Below are 20,993 nucleotides of genomic sequence, written 5' to 3'. Positions count from 1 at the left end.
TAAACTCCACATAAATTGTGGTGCAATCATTTAGAAATAAAGAGAATTCCATTTGACCTTTAAAAGTGAGGAAAGTGGAAAATCATTCAGTGTGGAAAATGCAATTAGGGAAGGAAGCATGGGGAAAAATGATGGCCTTTTACTTCAAGATTCATCCAAGATGATGTGAGGAGAAATTCTTTCTTTACGTTCATGCTAGTAGTATCTAATTAGCACATATGCCGAATGCCTGCTGTATTTGGGACACTCTATCAGGGACATTAAAAAGGGTGAATAGTTACTGTCCTCAGGAAGCAGAAATAGGAGCTCACAAAATAGAGAATACATGGAAAAATATTATTTCCAAAAGAAAATCCATGGTCTATTTGAGGAAGATAATGTGATGGAAAGAATAAGGACCTATAGTGGTAACACTCCCTCACATGACAAAGTAGCTGAAGTAAGGGTACGAAAGTGCTGTCAATTTTCCTGAAAGTCCTCAGTGTCATCTGTATTTCCTTGTATTAACATGAGTGGTCTAAGCCTAAGCCATATAACAGGAGGCTTTTTGTGCTTTCATTTTTCAGGGTGATAGTTTAAAGAAATGCACACATACATTCTGAGGGGCCTGAAAGATGTACACACATCCCGGCCTTCCACCTCCCACCCCCAAGAAGTAGGAACTGCTGATTAGCGCCTGTACTCAGCCACAGAGGCTGCCTCATTTTCTTCATGATTGCACTGCTCTGGATAGATAAGGACGTTACCCATCTTCTGAGGCCGTGTTGTTATACTTGCCTTTGCACATTTCTCTGATTTCAGCGGTTAGCCCTTGCTGGAGGAGAGCCTCACAGGCTGATTCAGCTGTGGGACACTGAAGGAAAACACATTCTGTTGAAGTCTTGGTACAACTTGTGCTTCCTGCTTTTGCACTCACTGTCTGAAGCAGGGATGAAGAAGTGATTTCCAGGGACTTGAGCATCGAGGCAGTGCTCACCTGGGAGAATGCCTGACCTCTGTAGCTGTCTCCAGGTCAGCTGTAACCCCGAGAGCTCCTCCCTCGGTCCCTGCCTGGGCTCAGTGCCCTGCCTTAGCTCCTCCCAGTCACTTCTCTACCCTGCTAGCGAGTGGCTAATGCTTCTGCTCTGTTACAAAAGAGGGGATCCAGACATTAATTAATCTGCCTGGATCATTCTTTAGTCATGTAGCAGGTTCTTGAGTAAAAGCTTACATTTTAGCTCCATAAAGGGAAAATGCCCGTCTTAAAAACACAAAATTTACAATTAAAAACACTTCTATTTCATATACAGTGTGGAGCAAAAGTACCTTTACAGTTGTTTGCTCTCATTTGTATCATTTTATTTCAGCATTTGGCTGATTATCATTTTTTGAGAACTTAAAAATTTGTTGAAATATGGGTGTCTTAAGATTTTAAGAGTGTGTGTGTGTGTGTGTGTGTGTGTGAATTTATAATGCAGCTATGAGTGTGTTGGGCCTAACTAAATCTGAAAAAGTTACACATTTTCTCAGAAACATTGCTTTAGAGACCTCACATTTAAGAATGTTTGTCATAAATGTAATTTAACCTAAAATGTACCTGACAACTTACAACCATACTCGCATAAGTCTTCTGGGATCTTAAAAACATGCAGATGCCTTGGGCCCGACTTCAGATATTCTCATTTATTGGAACTGAGGTGGGTTCCCGGGCACCATTTTTTAAATGCTTCCAGGGTCCACAGTCGAAAATGAATAGTTTAAAAATATTTCTTCTATGACATTGATTATGATATGTTAGCAAGAAAAATCTTATGTAAAGTTTCATCAGGGTACCTTTTTAATCTCTTAATGGTATTTGACCAAAATGAGTATCCGTGAAAGATTAATTACAGGAGGCATGGTGCCACTGGGAATGCCTTTATAGCCAGTAGGGATATCAGGTGAGTGCGCAGAGACAGCTGTGATATAAGGGATGTAAGGCCGACTGTGGAAAGTGCCCTCTTGGTGCTATAAAGTGCTGTAATGTCCAAAGTAGAGAGAAATCATGTTTGGCTGGGAGGAGGGGAAATGCTCTAAAGAAGTGGCTCTGAGAATCTTTGTGAAGAAGGATGAGAGAGACTTGACAGGCAGTAGGCAAGGCAGAGCATTTGGGCACATTTAGAGCATCATCTGGATGGGTAATACTTGTGAGGGATTGAAACACATCAAACCTATTTCAACCCATGAGTTCATAGTGATAGTACAAAAAATATCTAATTGGCGACTATTGGACGATGCTAAAGAGCCAACTCATTACCTATCTTGAAATTGCATAAAGGGAAAGGAGTGAGCATTTTTCCTGAATTTTGTCATCAAATTGTGTCACTAGATAAAAAAAATTCTGGCAAAGTATCTCTTTATAGACATACTCCAGCTAATAAAGAGAGGGGGAATGATTAGTATTAGAATATTCCCATCTTGCAACCTCATCAGTGATTGCTGATACCACAAAAAAGGCAAGGTTCGCTTTATGCCTGCTGATAAAATTACACAGTATCACTTATGAAAATCAGTTAAATCAGAATCTGATCAAGCTTCTAGATTTAACTACCATTTACAGGAAATATAGGAGACAGAAGAATGAGTTAAATTACACCATGGAGATGCAAACAGCAAAGTGTAGACTGAGGGAACTCTATAAGCAAATGGTTTGGTCTCTTAGAAAAATTAATTTCAAGGGGAAACCAATATAAAGGGGGAATTTGCAGTGTATGAACTTATCAAACAAACTGAAAAAAAAAGGAAAGGAAATAATTGGGGAAGTTACAGTACTGGTTAGGTCAGTGGTTCTCAACCTTCTGGCCCTTTAAATACAGTTCCTCATGTTGTGACCCAACCATAAAATTATTTTCGTTGCTACTTCATAACTGTAATGTTGCTACTATTACGAATCGTAATGTAAATATCTGATATGCAGGATGGCCGTAGGTGAACCCTGTGAAAGGGTCGTTCGACCACCAAAGGGGTTGTGACCCATAGGTTGAGAACCGCTGGGCTAGGTATTTGATAACATGAAGGACTAATTGCTAATTTTGTTTAGATTTGATAAAGGTATTGAGATTACATTTTTTAAAGAGTAGAGTTACATACTAAGACATATCTATACATATAAAAGTCTAAGAAACCGTTACGACCAGTCAACTGGTTGACTGATCAGTCGCTATGATGCACACTGACCCACAATTAACCTCCCATGGCCAGCCAACCGCGTTCCCTCCCCCTCTATGGCCAACCTCCCTTGGTCCCTTCCCCCGGCCAGCTGGCCCTGATCGGGACTGGGCAAGACGGCCTCGATTGGCCCCAATTGCTGGCCAGGTTGAGGGACCCCCCCCCAACTGTGCACGAATTCATGCACTGGGCCTCTAGTAAAGATAATATTATTGGCTGAGATGCTTCACAATTAAGGGGGAAAGGGAGTTGAGTGGAACTATAGATGAACTAAGGTTGTAATCCTCAAGGCATTTGTTGAAACTGGGTTGTGAGTATGCAGGGTTTCATTACACTATATTTTAGTATGTTTGAAATTCCCCATATGAAAATATGTTAAAATTAATTTTTAAAAATTGCTCCTCTAAGTGGACAAGTAAAAATAAACATGTTAATACAAACTTTCCACGTGATGCTGGTTAATGACCCAGTGTTTTTACAGTGTTTTAAGAACCAGTGTTTTACAAACATTTTTGTAAAAATCTTGAATGACCTTTGACTTGTAGGAAGTTTCATTAATGCTGCAGAAAAGCTTATTTCAACTGCTGTATTTGAGTGGCGATGATAGACATGTCCTCTTGAATTTAGTCCAGAGAAAGCCTCTGAACCTTAGCTAATGAATGCATCATTTCAGTGGTTAGTAGTTTGGATTACTGGGCTGGGCAGTGCCGCTCATGAGGAATCGCTTTGATCTGTTGCCCTGCTCCTGTTCCTTACCAAATCTTCTTGGTTTAGCTCGAAGGCATTTTAGACGTGATGTTCCTGTGTGTGTGTGTGTGTGTGTGTGTATACACCTGGAATGCAGGAGGATGGTAGCCTATCCTAGAGGTTGTATGTGTTGTGACTTATGTTATTTAATTTTTTTAAATCTTTGCTCCTAACAAAATTTTTAAGCAAAGTAAAATCATTTGGAGTTTAATTTTATTTAACCTTTTAAAGTATTTGATACGTTATTTTTATTAACAATTTAAAATAAGACATTAAGTATTTTTGTCATTTACCTTTTTAATTAATAGACTTTTTGAGAAATTTTAGGCTTACAGAAAAATTGAGCAGAAAATTCTCATAAAACCCTTACACTGCCCTCTTCCTCTTCCCTCTTTCCCTATTTTTAACGTTTTGCTTTAGGGTGCTGTATTTGTTACAGTTGATGAACCAGTATTGGCACATGTTATTAACTGAAGTCCATAGTTTACATTAGGGTTCACTCTTTGTGTGGTACATTCTATGGGGATTTTGACAAATATATAATGAGATGTATCCACCATTATGCTATCATACTAAGTAGTTTTACTGTCCTAAAAATTCTCCGTGCTTCATCTATTTATCCCTCCTTCTCCACGTAATCCTAACAACCACTGATCTTTCTATTGTCTCCATAGTTCTGCCTTTTCCAGAATGTCATATAGTTGGAATCGTACAGTTTGTACCCTCTTCAGATTGGCATCTTTCATTTAGTAATCTGCATTTGAGGTCCCTCCATGTCTTTTCATGGCTTGATAGGTCATTTCATTTTTGTGCTAGGTAATATTCCATTGTCTGGATGTACCTCATTTTATTTATCAATTCACCTAATGAAGGACATCTTAATTGCTTCCATGTTTTGACAGGTTGAATAAAATTGCTATAAACATTTGTGTACAGGTTTTTTCTATGTACATAAATTTTCAACTCTTTTGTGTAAATATCAAAGAACTTGATGGTTAAATCATATACTAAGAGTGTGTTTAATTTTGTAAGAAACTCCTAAACTGACTTCCAAAGTGGCTGCACCACCAGCCACTTTTATTTCCACCAGCAAGGAATAAAAGTTTCTGTTCCTCCACATCTTTGTCAGTATTTGGTGTTGTTTGTATTTTGAATTTTAGCCATTTAATAGGGTATCTTGTTTTAATTACAATTTTTCTAATAACATATGATGTTGGAACATCTTTTTTTAATTGTTTAATTTATTGATTTTAGAGAGAGGAAGGGAAGGAAGAGAGAGACACGGAGAGAGAAACATTGATTTGTTGTTCCATTTATTTATGCATTTCCTGGTTGCTTCTTGTATGTGCCCTCACTGGAGACGGAACCAGCAGCCTTGATGTATCAGGATGATGCTCTAAAACAGTGGTTCTCAACCTGTGAGTCGCGACCCCTTTGGCGGTCGAACAACCCTTTCACAGGGGTCACCTAAGACCATCCTGCATATCAGATATTTACATTACAATTCATAACAGTAGCAACATGACAGTTATGAAGTAGCAACAAAAATAATTTTATGGTGGGTCACAACATGAGGAACTGTATTTAAAGGGCCAGAAGGTTGAGAACCACTGCTAACCAATTGAACTATTTGGCTAGGGCTGATGTGGAACATAACTTTTCATGTGCTTATTTGACATCTCCTTTGGTGAGGTGTATATTCAGATCTTTTGCCCATTTTTAAATTTTGTTGTTTTCTTATTATTGAATTTTAAGAGTTTTTTGTGTATTTTGGATACCAGTCCTTTATCATACATGTATTTGCAAATATTTCCTCCTAGTCTGTGGCTTGTCTTTTTATAACCTTAAACTTTTTCTCTTTTGATGTACTTCTTTTAACACCCAATAACTTTGTAAGTCAACTTGGAATTTTTTTCATTTAAAATAAAGAGCAAATTAAAATAATAAAAATGAAAGTTGTTTAAATTTGCTGAGTTTATTATTCTTAGGATATATAAGGCCTTTCAGATTGCTGGGCTGCAATAACCTCATTTACTCTATCAGAAACATAAATGCAATTTTTCAATAAAGAGGGTGCAAAGAAGACAGTCCACCATTGTTTGGTTATCTTGGAAAGGGAAAAACAACCTTTCAGGTTTGAGTGTTAACAGTGAATATAGTTCCATGAACTGCAAGTGCCTTTGAGTCAGAGGCATGTCTTAAAAACTTGTAAGAAACAGTAAACAAGCCTAAAAAATGTTAGTCTAGCCAGGCTGGTGTGGCCCAGTGGTTGAGCACTGATCCATGAACCAGGAGGTCAAGGTTCAATTCCTGGTCAGGACACATGCCTGGGTTGCAGGCCCAGTCCCCAGTGGGTGGCATGCGGGAGCCAGCTGATCAATGATTCTCTCTCATCATTGATGTTCCTCTCCCTCTCCCTTCCTCTCTCTGGAATCAATAAAAATACGTATATTTTTTAAATGTTAGTCTACTCTAGGTTAGGTAAATTATTCATTGATTTAGAATACCTCTGTCAATTTTAAAACCTACTCAATTTTTTACTCATTACGGCTGTATAAAGACAATAGGTTCCTAGAGTTGATCACTTAATGAACATCATTTATTTGGGAACCAGTATGAATGTTTGCTTTAGTCATATGTTAGATGTTGACGTACATGTGTATCTTCAGGTGATAACAAGTACAGACGAGTGACTTGAAGTAGGGAATGATTGCAGAAGGGATCCAGTCCAGGGCTGGAAAACAGTCCCAGTTCCCTGTCTACCATTCACTGGCAGCATCTTTCTCATCACAGTGTGCAGAAGGGTGCTGAAGCTGCCTCTGGGCTCCATAGTAATGTTTGCCATGAGCAAAGGGGGCCAGTATAGCCTCAAGCTCATGATCGTCTTGCTCCATCGAGTCTTATATCCTCACTCAAGAATGAGAAAATAAAGGCCCAAATATCTTAACACATTGAGCACCAGTTTTATTGCTAACTTGACCCAGTGACCAGATAAGTTTCTATTGAACGAGTACAAAAAACGTTTTACAAAGTATCATACTTTAAAAAGATATTAGCTTGTAAGAACATGTAATAACTTCAAAATGCAATGGGTATTCAATTTTAAGGCATACCTTTAAAATTTATGTAAAACACTGTGTAATATGAAAACACGAGAATGCTCGTGATCCGCCCACAATGTGTTAAAAGGCTTTTCTAATGTCATCCAGGTAGCTGCTTGATTGTGGTGGTGATATTTAGCAGATAGGAATTTCATTGTTTACATATTACCATCAAAAAACATCTTTGGTATGAAGAATGCACCACTAAGAGATTGTCTTAAGAATTGTTCTTAAGATTTAATGTATTAACAATGACAGATGTGAAGATTGATAAACTGTGCATGCCAAAATAATAAGTACATATTCAGGAAAAGTGTTTAAAATATTCAGTAAGACAAAATCTATTCTAGTCAGGAGGTAACTATGAGTCATTAATAGAAATCAAATTGTGAGAAGCCAGAAAACTAAGAGCCACATAGAATAGTGGTCTGTGCTTGATCTAATCAATGTCACCTGTTAGACAAAAGGAAAAACACAGCAGCCAGAAGATAGCTAATGAAAACAATGCCCAAGGCAGCTGATGACATTAAAAAAAAAAGTCCTCCAGTGAGAGCCTGGCTGTGGTCTGCTGGGTCAGAAGATGGGAGAAATGTGTATTTATTTGTGTTTGTTTTGTTTGTTTTTACTCATTGAGAAAGTACTTTGGCCAGACACTGATGTGTATTTGTGCGGTGTATGTGTAAATATTGTGGTCTAGCTAAAGCAAATTAAGTAGTAAGCAGGAAATTGATAGCTAAAGAAAGGGTGCATTGACACCATAAGAAGTGATATATGTGCTCCTACAGCAAAAATGCCTAGTTCTACATTGCATGCTCTGCCATCTGTCAGCCACTTAGGCTATAATAGCTGATGTTTGTGGAGTGCTTGATATGTGCTATCACTGGGCCACATTTGAGTACATTATTTTATTTTAATGTCAATCATTTCAAAAAAGTAGGCAGTATCATACACATTTTTCAGAAGGTAAAACAGAGAAGTTCACATACCTGCAAGAGACATAATGAACACTCAAACCCAGAGTTACCTGTTTAAAACTGCCTCTCTCATCTAACTTCTCTGAATCTCTGTGTTCTTATCTGGTAACTGGAGATAATACCAATAGAAGCATTGGAAGAACCAATTTTTTTGTAAAAACTTTATAAATTGCTGAGCATTATTCAGAAATAATATGCTGTTATCTATAAACAAGATTAAAACCAGTGAGCAGCATTTCATTATCATCCCACTTATTTCTATCCGTTGAACAATGTTATGTAGTTTTGCTAACATATAATTTATTTTCATACATGGTTAACCTTTCTTCAAATACATCATTGATTATTTAGCAAGCTACAATTAAAGCTTTACTTTTCTGTCATAAATGTATCCTTTTTCATACATGGGTAACCTTTCTTCAAATACATCATTGATTATTTAGCAGGCTACAATTAAAGCTTTACTTTTCTGTCATAAATGTATCCTTTTTCCTAAATAGTTATGTTTGAGGGGACTGAGTAATTAATTTCCAATATAATTATGGTTACATAGTAGTACACACCACTTAGGGGTCTTCTGAATACTTATTATTTTGGCATGTACATTGTTGATCAATTTTCATATTTGTCATTGCCAGTACATTAAATCTTAAAGACAAATATGCTTAATGTATTAGATTAGAAATCTTGGTACTACACACAAAAAAAAATAGTTTAGCTTAATTGTTGCCAGTTAATTCATTTTAAAATCCAAGGCCATGTTGAAAGACCTTTGAAGGATTAGATGAATATGATAATTGTGTATCACAGTAAATTAAACTGATGGATTTCCTCCCCCATATGACTACTTTTTTCCTTTCTCCAAATGTCTGCTTAATGGCCAAAAATATAACATATACATTTATATTTTTTACTTATAAATGATAACTAAAACCTTTACATGTAATGGACATTTTGTTATGTTGAGTAGGAAGAATGTTTCTCAAATTAGGAGAATATTGAATACTGTAATACAAAACTGAGGTTTGTAGCAAAAAAAAACAAACAAAAATAAACTAATTAAGTTAGTTTAACAGGCTTTGGATTCATAGCTATAATTTTTAAGTAAGGATTGATAGGGAAAGTTTTAAGGGGAGATCTAAGACAAGGAATAGGGTTCATTCTTCTCAGGCTCAGAATCTGGTAATATGGGAATTAAGTTTGGGTTTATTGAAACATGGCTTTTGTTGGTCCTTGAATACTCTCCTTTACTGTTGGGATTTTTATATTTCACACGATATTTGGGGCCTCCAAGCACCACATCATTCCCAGCTACTTCTGTTAGAAATTATCTGCAGGTTAGCTGTACTTACTCAGGGACCTTGATGATTTCTTGTTTATTGTAGGGACAGGCTGTTGCAGGTGTAGATCCACTTAACTGAGCCTTTGTCCTAGTGAAAAAGGAGATGGTGAAGTGTGATCACACTTGGTCCTCCATCCATCACTTACTGTATAGTTACAGCAAGCAGGATTTTAAAATTTGCCTCTTTTTATTCATGGCAGTTGAGGGAACTTTGTTGAGTGTGTTGACTTCTCTTTATGTTCTGTTTTCCATAGAAACGCTCCAGAGGCCAAGTGCTGTTTGATAAAGTATGTGAACATCTGAACTTGCTAGAAAAAGACTACTTTGGGCTTACGTATCGAGATACTGAAAACCAGAAGGTGAGTAACTAAAAGCAGTGCAAAATACTAGGGCTTGAGCTGCTGCTCATTACTGCCAGAAAGTGAACTAGAATTGAATTGGTAAATCTACCCCACCTCTCCTCAAACTCCCACATTTACTACTGTGAGTCCCTAAATGCTACTGACCACCTTATTTCTTCATAAAGGAAATTATTAATTGCTTCCTTTAATCTCGAATATTGTGGAAACCATAAGACTATGTTTCTCTTCAGTTGTTTATGGTTCCAGGAAAGCATTTTATATGTGGCTTTTTTGTGATGATATATTTCAGTATATATCATCTGATATATGAGCCAATGAAAATCAAATACATTGATACTTATATAGAAACCATGCTCGAGGCTGCTCTCCTATTCTTAATTCATCTTATTATGCTTTCCTATTCTTGCCAAATCAGAATATGAGATGAGTTGTTGGCTGACCTGACACTTGTCTCATGTAGTTAGTAGGTATTTAATGTTTAATGCAATACCTCTGTAGACTCTACTCTCTTATACCTGAACTAGTGGCCCGGTGCACAAAATTCATGCAGGGAGGGTGTCCCTCAGCCCGGTCTGCACCCTGGGACCCCTCGGGGGATGTCCGACTGCCGAAATTCGTGCACGGGGGTGGGGGAGGGGTGTCCAGCCTGCAATCTGGAACCCCTCGGGAAATGTTCGACTGCCAGTTTAGACCCGATCTTGCAATCCAGGACCACTGGCTCCTAATCGCTCACCTGCCTGCCTGCCTGATTGCCCCTAACCACTCTGCCTGCCGGCCTGCTCTCCCCCAACTGCCATCCCCTCCTGGCCTGATCGCCCCAACCGCCTCTGCCTCAGCCCCGCCACCATGGCTTTGTCCGGAAGGTCTCCTGGTCTAATTAGCATATTACCCTTTTATTAGTATAGATAATGCAGTCTCTTCAGAGATTTACTTCATGAATCCCCACAACTACCTGAAAAACAAGGGAAAAGAAATTGTTTCCATTGTATTGGTGTAGAAACTGAGTCACAGAAATTTTGTTCACAGATGTTACATGTTTTGGTGGTGTGCACTGAATCATATCTCCTGGATTCAGTGGACAATGTCTAACTTCACTATCTGAGTGTTCTGATGAGGAAACTCTTACATCTCAAGCAAGCATTCATTTGTTAGGAAAGTTTTCTAAGTAGGTGCCTGAGAATTTGTAATCACAGAAGTCACTGTGTGGGACTGAATGGCTAGGATAACATTGTGTCAAATTACATGTATCTTTAGTTTATTCTAGTAATTTGTTTGAACATAAAATCCACTGGTTTTTGTTTTGGGTTTTTATCTACTCTGTTTCTCTGCTAGCTTGAGTCCCTGAAGTCATTGATTGTAAAAGAAAAGAATGTTGTTAGAGTGAATTGTGGACACCACATTTTTTTTCACTAGACCAGTGCCTGGACCCTCGCAGGACCTGGCAAACGGGCAGCAGATGTGGGGGAAGGGCCCAGCGTGGAGGGCCTTCCAGCAGCCACTCACTCTCAAATACGCTGAGTGGGTGTCCCTGCCGGGTCAACATTAAGTCATATTTACTCTTCTCTGATTCAAATTCAAGCTATCGTTTCCTTTTCAGAATTGGTTGGACCCTGCTAAGGAAATTAAAAAACAGATTCGAAGTAAGTTCTTTTGGATTATTATATGTGAAAATGTGAAGATTTTCTAAGGGTGGGGTTGTCTGAATTGGTAGCGCATACTCGCATGGCTGGTGTGAATACAGTGTTTTGAAAAACAGAATAAAATCTCAAATTTTATCTTTGGCAGGTTAGTCTAGCTCAGATCTTATTTTTAATTATCACAACTCAGAAATAAAATAACTATGACTTTTGACTTATTCCCTTGCCTGTACACAGATGTGAAATGGGATTTAATCAAGTGATGCTCCAATTGGTACTTAATCATTTAAAAGTTCCCAACTTAATTATTACTGTTCCAAACTTTATTATTAAAAGTGAAGCAAAAGTAATAGTCATTTAATAATTTAGAAATGGAATAACAAATGAGACTAAAGTTTACTGTGTGGTGACAACCTCTTTTCTTGGTCCTTAAAGACAAGGTGAGAAATGCATATTACTTAGTAGAATATAATTTGTAATAGCAGAAAACTAGAACCAACATAATTTATCCATTTATGAAGAAATTAGTAAGTCACTCAGGGAATACCCATACCTCTAAATACTAAGCAGCTATTACATAGAATGAAGCAGAATAAATATGTCTTAGCTTTCATTAGTGAGACATTAATGAAACAAATCATATTTTTTATTATTATAATATAAAAGTTTAATAATCTTGTGTGAAATCATTGACTGATATATTTAAATTAATTCTTCTTGGGAAATACACTATTCTTTATTATTTTTTATTCTTCATTGTTTGAGACAAATCATATTTGTTTAAAAAAAGTTATGCATATAGAGGGGTGTGGAAAATTTTTGGAAGAGCACAAAAGATATTAACAGTAAATACCTCCAGAAATGGCATTGCAGTGTTGGAGGGTAGAGAAAGAGGAATTTTAAAATGTTTATTTTTAACCTTTTTTTATTTTTAACCCTCTTGCTTTTACCATAAACATGGATCACCTTTATAATTTTAAATAACTACTTAGTGTTTTAAAGCAATTATTTTTATCAGTCAAATCTAGATTAATTTTCCTGAACAACTAATTTTAGTTTATAAATTTAAAACCAGCTTATTAATAAGAACATTCACATTGAGTTTCCACCGCTTACTATTAGAAGAGAAAAGAGATGTTTTAATGCCTTTGAATGTGTGAAATATTAAAGTACACCAACTATTAATAAGAAGTAATTAGTAGTGAGCAGTTTGAAATGGTTTAATACTAAATAGTATCACAAAAGAAGAAAAAGCTCACCATACTTCTAGATATTAAAGAGTCTGCTGATTATTTATTACAACGATAACATCTTTACCACATTTTTGAGAAATTGAATGTATTCATTAACCAGAAACTTGATAATGAGTAGTTTGACAAGTAGCGATTGAAACCAGGGACAGCTATGAGTATGATAAGTAGGTGAAAATACTTTTTTTTGTTCCAGAGAGTCTGAATAAAAAATTTAAGATGATGACTGTATTCTAAGAATCTTTTCGTGGAGTTTTTCAAAGCAGATATGCTGAACATAGCTCCTAACATTTTATGGCCTAGAGTCCTCTGTATTCCCCTAACTAATGAAATGCTGTTTTGTATTTGGGTGATTTATAGTTTCAGAGCACTTTGAAAATACATTAAATGTTCCACAATAAGTCATAATACTGTTATAAGAAAGGCTGTATACGCAGTCAATTTTCTTTTCTTTGTTATTAGAATTTTCCCCCTTAACTCTGTCTCCTACACTTCCTTTCTAAGGGGAGAAAGCTAAAGGGACAGTCGGAACATGGGATTTAAAGGGTATTTTCATCGTGCAGATCAGGCAGTGGGTGCAACTGCAGCATGAACTGAGTCTTGCACATAAAGGAAGAAAGAGAAAGAAAAAGTTGGAATTTTTTAAAAAAGAATTTTATATTTTTATCTATATTCCTTATTGTTTTAATATACTAAAATGCTCTCTTTCCAAAAAATTTGCATTCACCCAAGGCAGAGAAGTTTTTATCAAACCATTATACTTATTGAATCATCATCTCCTATTCCTAATACAAATGATAAAATATGTTTCCATCCTTTATATGCTGTGGGCCAGAGTATGTCTCCAGAAAGGAGAATGGCAGTCAAGTTGGTACAGATTTTCAGTTACAAATTTATGAGAAATAGGAAATTCTGAAAACAAAGAGTTCATATGAAAAAATTCTAATTCTAGTCATCGTTTGTTCATATCTTATCTCAAAATATTTAAATATACTGCATTTTGTGATATGATTATGATATAATAATGTCATGATATAGAGTATACGATATATAGTTACTTATGCTATAAATGCGGTATATTTAGAGATTTTTAAGATTTGGCAGGCATAGAAGACTTTTTTCATAAGGATGAAATTTTTTTCATAAGGATGAGCTCTTCAGTTTCACAGTTTTCTATTTATTATAAATTTGTGATTTAAAATCCTATATCAGCATATAGGAGCATCATTTTAATGCGCTCAAGCTGTTCCCTTTTCTGTTTCTAACAGGGCCATCATCTGAGCAGATACAGGCAGTAAGCCTGTTCATTGCACAGTCATATCCTCCCAGTGTAGATGGTAGTTTTCTTAAACTTTTTCACTGATTCAAAATAATGTCCTATAAAGCCTGGTAGTTATTTTGGGTTATACCTTAGGAGAGTGGATTCCTTAGAATTGGTGATTTTCAGTGTGGTCCCCATGACCACTGTATTAGAACCACAAGGAGGTTTATTAAAACCACAAGTTCCTAGGCCATATTCCAAATCTCTGGAATAAAATTCTCTGGCTGGAGCCTAGGAATTGACTTTTTTTTCTTCTTTTTTTTTTTTAACCCTCACCCGAGAATATGTTTTTTATTGATTTTGGAGATAGGGAAAGGGGGTGGGGGGAGAGAGAGCGAGAGAGACAGACAGACAGACAGACAGACATTGATGTGAAAGAAACATCTATGGGTTGCCTTCCCGTATGCGCCCTGACTGGGGCTTGAACCTGCCACCTTTTGGTGTACAGGATGACACTCCAACCTATTGAGCCACCTGGCCTTGGCAGGAATTATTTTTAATAAGCAGCTCAAATGCTTCTTAGGCCCACTACAGTCTGAAACTAACGTTCCTGGATTGAGGATTTTTGCATTTAAATATTTTTTTCTTACACTTTTATTCTTTTTAGTTTCCAACTTAGAATGCTTACCCTGAATTTATTATGAGAGTATTTAATTACATACATTGATAAACTAGTCATTGAATTCTAGGCATACTTTAAAAATTGTAAAAGAGCAATAAATCCATTTCCCATAACTAATTCATTAGTTTTAATTTCACTTGCTTGGGTGGTGGCAGGAGTAGCGGGTAGCCAGCTCTTTTTATGAACCTCACCAGTAGCAGACATGGAAGGGACCCATTTGAGCAGGAAGTGAATAGAAATCAATAGGAAGGTAAAACCAAGTCAGACTCTTTTTAGAATAACAAAGGGTCTTCTTTTGAGAACAGTGGGAAAATAATCACTAGAAGTATATTTGATTGACGGGTATGTTATGGGTTAGAATTCTTATAGCTCATGTTTCAGGAATGTTCTAAGTGGTTTAAAAATAATATTCACCACCTAATTATAATTGGTCTTATGCCAAGTCCTTTATAAGACACTTCATGGTAGTGCCCTGCCATGGGGAACTTTAGGTGTAATATTAGTGGTAGTGTGACGAATAAACTAGAATAAGTGAACCCAATGTAGGTAACCTAGGCAGCTAAGTATTAGTCACATACACAAGAGACTAATGCAAAGAAAGAAGCTAGGATGTACAATACTGTCCCTTCTGAATGTTTGGGAAGGGCTCGTAGAAAAAAATGGAGTTTCCAGAAGTTTCTTAATGGGCAGAGGGAGCAGTTGGAAGTGGTAGGAGAGTGTTGACACTTAAGAGTTGAATTGGGAGGTCACAGACAGTGAAAGGAAGACTATGGCTACATGAGGCATAGATGAAAGCCTTCCAGTACCGAAGCCAGGAGACTGGAGGGAATTTTTCAGCAGGGCATTGAGAATACAAGCGGCCCTGCACCGTGGCACTTCTAGTGTGGTTGCTGGGTGGAGGGAACAAATGGGTGCAGTGTCCCAGCGAAGGAGCACCCAGACCTCAGTGAATCACTGCATTCAAAGGCCAGAATAAAAGGACAGGATGAATATAAGTTAAAGAAGCGACCACATACAGATAAAATATAAGAAAGAAGAAAAGGTTGGTTTTTCACCCTTATAATGATAAACCATACATGATTAGAGATACTATTACTAAATGGAGAGCTTAGGAAGGCTTAATAATGTTCTGAATGTACATGTGGGCTGTACAGAAGAGTAGGCACCTGTGAGGGGACGTATGGGGAGGCGGTCCACAGATGCCGCAGGATAAAGAACAGCAGTGTGTAAAGAGTGCCCGTTCAAATCATGGGCTAAGAAGAAGGTGTGGAAATTGGTGATGCATAGTAAATACACTCAAGCATCTCTTTAATCAAAAAGTTCCCTGGGTAAGAAAAGATTTTCCCGTGGCCCATAGAGCAGCTCTCTTCTTAAATATTCATTACAACAAACCTTCCCCATAAAATAAAAATATCTTGAATAATCCCTTGACATGTGCTATAATGGTATTTGACCTGTAATAACAAAGCAGAAGGGACAGAGGAAGTGGGATTATATCTATAGTGTTGGTATGTGAGCTATCCAGAACTTCACAGCAGTAGATCTACTCAATTCCAGACTTGTCTGATTGAGGATTATCCGTGTTCACTTTTTCCCCCTCTTCCGAAGGCTTAACTTTGTTCCTGAGAAAGGGAGGAAGTACAGTCAATTTCCTCCCTAGTTAGAAGTGCCTGTAAAGGATTTGATTGGTGAGAAGATTAGAAACTGGATGAAGTTTCAGACTTATCTGTGGATTTCATTTAAGGGAGACTTTCCTGTTTTCCGTGGATGATCAAAATTTGCCTGGGTGTTAGAACCTGGAGTTAAGGTAGCTCTATCATAAGTATAAGGGGATTTTCTAAGGCTTTATGCTAATGTTTCTCTCATTTCTGCAGATGGTGCTTGGCAGTTTTCATTTAATGTGAAATTTTACCCACCAGACCCCGCCCAGCTATCTGAAGATATCACCAGGTACTTGGCTGTAAAAAGGCAGGCTTCTTGGGAAAGTTGTGCTTCTCTTAAATTCTCCAGAAAAGAGCATGCTTACATTTGGTGACCTTATAATCATCCACAAATGGCAAACAACAGGCAACTGAATGAGAGCAAACATCTGATGAAAAGATCTGCCAAATCATAACTGTTCGTAGTTGAATCTTTGGTGCTAAGCCCATACTTCCCTCTGCCTGACCCTGGTGGGAAGACATGCAAAATTGAGATACTGTCATCCACCCACCACAGCCAAATTGGACGGGATTCAGCCTTAAATGATATAACCATTCTTAGTGCTCATGCTTCAAAACTTAGAGTAAAAAATGTGTCTTTGGATGCTTATGCTTTTTATATAACCAATCTGGTACTTGACAGCCCTTAAAAAAAAGAAATCAGGCATACCTACACACATGTACATATGCAGATAAACATAAACACATGTACACTTAAGAGTTTATTTTCCATGACCTAAAAGAGAAATGGTTAATTCCTTTTCACAAAAGAAGACATTAGGACAGGAATCCAGTAAAGCTATCCTGGCGTGGTAACTGGGCTCTGAGTGTGAGAAGGTCCCTCTATGAAATGGTCCCGGGTGCGATGCGCATCCTCGGCTTCTCTGCGTCCCACTTCGGATCCGACTCTCACTGTTTGGTAGTAAGTTCAGAGCCAGCCAGAGCGGTTTTGTGCAGTGTGTGCTGAATCTTCTGTGTAAACCTCACCTCTGTGGGAGGCTTTTCAGAATAGGAAAATTACTCAGAAAGCTTCACTCTCTTGCTATGATTAAAAATAACTTAAGAGACATTTTAGGTAAAGGAGAGAAACTACTCCAGAGTATTTATTCTATGATTGCATTAAATTGGAAAATTTATAATTTCTTATTTTAAAATACTCCTGAATAATCTTGAGAACTATTCAGTGGTGGCTAATTTATGTCTGTGGAGCCTGTACACACCTGGGTTTGTAATTTAGTGCATGGTTGACTTATATCTACTGGTATAATGTGTGTAAAGCCCATAAAGTAATTAGACATTTTTACATCTGAATTACATGGAGTTTGCTTATATCATTAGCTTAAAGTCATATTTAGAGGGACCTTAAGACTTTTTCCTAGTCCTCAGCTTCATATTAGCAATTTATTTCTCATATGAAAGTTACAAGGTGTATTTTATTATTATACCTGTATGCTGGGCCATGAAAGATATTAAACTTATCAATGGCAACACTTCCCTGGGAATCTTCAACAATTAGTTTTATATCTGTAAACCTTAAAAGCAAAATAACAAAGGAGATAGGTCAGCTATTAATGGAAATATTTTTATGTTATCTTGACAGAATTATTTGGAAAATGTTTTATAGTCCCCAAATCTAAAACTGTTTACTTATACTGATGAGATTCTGAGTTCTTAAGGTAGTAGTTCTTCAGTTAGTCTTCATATTAGTTGGGTCCTAGGAAATTATCTTTAAAAAATAAGAAGTTGAAACCGTTAATATCAAGAGACTACCTCACCAGGAATGTAGGAAATTGAGAGCAAAGTTTACAATGGCATAGCTGTTGAGTTACCTGAAATTTGTCTCAGTCATATGGCAAAATATCAAAATAAGATTTCCTTAAGTTTAGCTGGGACTTAATAATTATATTTAAGAACACCATTTTTATATTATAATACCCCCCACACACACACACACACACAACCAAAGGTTTCAGGGAATGTGCTAGGGACTATTCATTTGATTTTAAATGTTACTTTAAAAGATGTTAGAAGAGTATGTCTTTAGGTTTTTTACCATGTGCTTTATTAATAAAACCCTATTTTATTATGAACATTGACTTGTCCTTAGATGCCCTTAAATATTATGTTTTTGTGGCCAAGTATTTTCTCTTAATATCCTCATCAAAATATAGATGCTAGAAAATGTGTCCTTGTGTGATTGATTATCCGATCGGGAGAAATTGCCTATCCAGCAATATGTGCTGAGTGGTCTCCTTTTCCGGTGTCCCAATGCTGGCTTTCTGCTTTGTCCTCTTGGTTACCGGAAGGTACTACCTCTGCTTACAACTGCGAGATGACATCGTGTCTGGGAGGCTGCCCTGCTCCTTTGTCACCCTTGCCCTGTTGGGCTCCTACACTGTCCAGTCAGAACTTGGAGACTATGACCCTGATGAATGTGGAAATGATTACATTAGTGAGTTCCGCTTTGCACCCAATCACACTAAAGAACTGGAAGATAAAGTGATCGAGCTGCACAAGAGTCACAGGTTAGTGGCAGAAGCCTGAGAACAGTCCATTTAATAAGTTGGGCCTTGATGAGTGAGCGTCCCTTTCTCTCCGCACTTTTCCCAGAACTGACGTTGGTGTTTTGTGGGTGGGACTTTAGTAGAGTAGGGGTCTGCACTGGCTGGTACAGTTCTGGGATAGTTAGGTTCTTGCTTAGAATGTCTATTTGTAAGGTTTTCTTTAAAAGCCATCTTATTCTTTTTCTTCCCTCAGATACAGATCTGCTGGGCCTCTGTGGGGGCTTGCTTATTAGGTAGCAGGGGGGCTAAGTAGGAAACATTTCAGCTTCGCCAGGTAAAAGCAGAGCAGCATTGTAACTCTTTCTTTCTTATCAGAGGAATGACGCCAGCAGAAGCCGAGATGCATTTCTTGGAAAATGCCAAAAAATTATCCATGTATGGGGTAGATTTACATCATGCCAAGGTATGCATTTCTTAACCCCCAAACTTTTTATTTAGTTTTATTTAATTCAGTGCTGTTATTGCTATAAGCTCGTGATTTTTACTTCAGTGCATGTAACCCAAAACTTTGGGCATTCAAATCTGCGTTTGCTCTTTAAGGCCTGTCCAATGATAAAGCACATTTCGTGCCGATATTTCACTGAGGGGTTGGCTCAAACTCACAGGACTCGCGGTCTGAGCCTCTGATTGCCTGTTGATTCAATTGGAACTTTTTATCTTTACCTAACACGCTCTGAGCTCGCCCTGCCTTTCCTGTCTCAGTTGTATCTCCCACTTTGTGCTGACACATGCCCTTTGCTCCTGCCAAACCCTGTCTCTGGCCTTTGCCTGAATGTGCTCATTTTTGCCTGCACTGTCCTGCTCCTTTCTGTCTGTCTGTCTGTCTGTCTGTCTGTCTAAACTTGGCTGATTGTCCAAGACCCAGTTGTCACATCTACTTTGTGTGAAGTACTGCCTGTGGCTCTGTTCTGATTTCCCACCAGACACAGTAAATTCATGTGAAGTTTAAATAACACCATGCAGTTGAGGTATTTTGACAAATAGCCAGTCCTTTGAAATAAGATTGTTATTTTTGCAGTTCAACTAGAATTAACCACCCAGGCTAAGGCTCGCCTGGTTCTTGGCAATTGTGAAATGTTAAAGTTGTGCCTTGGCTATTTAGTCTTGGGAAGAAGGAAGTTGGGACCAGCCGTGGGCAAACTACGGCCCTCGGGCCGGATCCGGCCCATTTGAAATGAATAAAACTAAAAAAAAAAAAAGACTGTACCCTTTTATGTAATGATGTTTACTTTGAATTTATATTAGTTCACACAAACACTCCATCCATGCTTTTGTTCCGGCCCCCCGGTCAGTTTAAGAACTCATTGTGGCCCTCGAGTCAAAAAGTTTGCCCACCCCTGGATTAGACTGTATGAGGGGGAGATTGTAAGGATGCCTAAAGCAGCTTTTACTCCATGTCATCCTTTTTCTAGAATCTGTATTTTTCAGCAGTGAGAGAATGAGTGCATGGACTATTAGTCTGTTACTTGAACAGCTGTGAATAAAGAACTGTAGCAGTAAAGGCAAGCTTTCATGAAAACTGTTATCATCAAAACTTGAGAAATTTGTTAGGATCTTAGGGGTGGATTCTGGTACTTCAGCAGTGTTGAAAGATCTCTGACAAGGTAACATTGCTCCGGTTATGGGATGTGCCTTTACTTCTAATACACAGAGTAGCCACCAATTTCACGATCTGGGACTCACAGGAAGTTAACAGGCTTCTAGTCAAGGGAGTATCTTACACAGTCAAGTTCAGGGCCAAGGCATGAAGAGCATTTCAGCTGGCTCTGTTCAGGCAAACAGCTCAACAACCCTGAGTCCCATGGGAGGGAAATCTATGGTCTGTAGGTTCTGTTGATGCTACAGGTGGGCTGCTTCCTGGATGGCGTTTGGACCAGAAAATGGTGGCCACTGAGTGAACGCAGGTTTGACTGGTTATGACTGTGACCGTTGTGCCCCTCAGACAGGATGTGGACTTCCAAGGGCTGAAGGCCTGAGCACTAAGCAGCATGATCTCCGAGGGTTGGCGGCCTTATCCCAGGGCTGGGTTGGTGCATCGTGCCAGGCTCTTTGACATTTGTGTGTAATTAGCAGGTCTGGCTCTATTTACCTTCCAGTTTATTAGGTTTTCTCGCCTATTTTGTAGTCAGAGAACAAAGGCGTTTTATAGTTTATGCCAGGTATAAGGCAGGATGAGAATTTAAAAAG

At 37.9% G+C, this 20,993-nt stretch overlaps 1 protein-coding gene across 5 annotated transcripts in view; it reads left to right on the top strand.

Moving 5' to 3' along the window:
* Positions 1–20,993, top strand: part of EPB41L3 (erythrocyte membrane protein band 4.1 like 3) — an 82,411-nt gene that overhangs the window by 21,626 nt on the left and 39,792 nt on the right. For all 5 annotated transcript variants that reach the window (XM_023754236.1, XM_014456305.1, XM_023754235.1 and 2 more), the window contains exons 2-6: positions 9,605–9,709; positions 11,310–11,352; positions 16,417–16,492; positions 18,549–18,767; positions 19,122–19,209. In XM_023754236.1, coding sequence (XP_023610004.1) covers positions 9,605–9,709; positions 11,310–11,352; positions 16,417–16,492; positions 18,549–18,767; positions 19,122–19,209 — 531 coding nt within the window. The remainder of the gene's footprint in view (positions 1–9,604; positions 9,710–11,309; positions 11,353–16,416; positions 16,493–18,548; positions 18,768–19,121; positions 19,210–20,993) is intronic.

This window comes from Myotis lucifugus, unplaced genomic scaffold (genome assembly GCF_000147115.1).
Source record: "Myotis lucifugus unplaced genomic scaffold, Myoluc2.0 scaffold_58, whole genome shotgun sequence".
In the NCBI taxonomy this organism is placed as follows: Eukaryota; Metazoa; Chordata; class Mammalia; order Chiroptera; family Vespertilionidae; genus Myotis; species Myotis lucifugus.
This window is presented reverse-complemented; position numbering and strand designations above follow the sequence as displayed.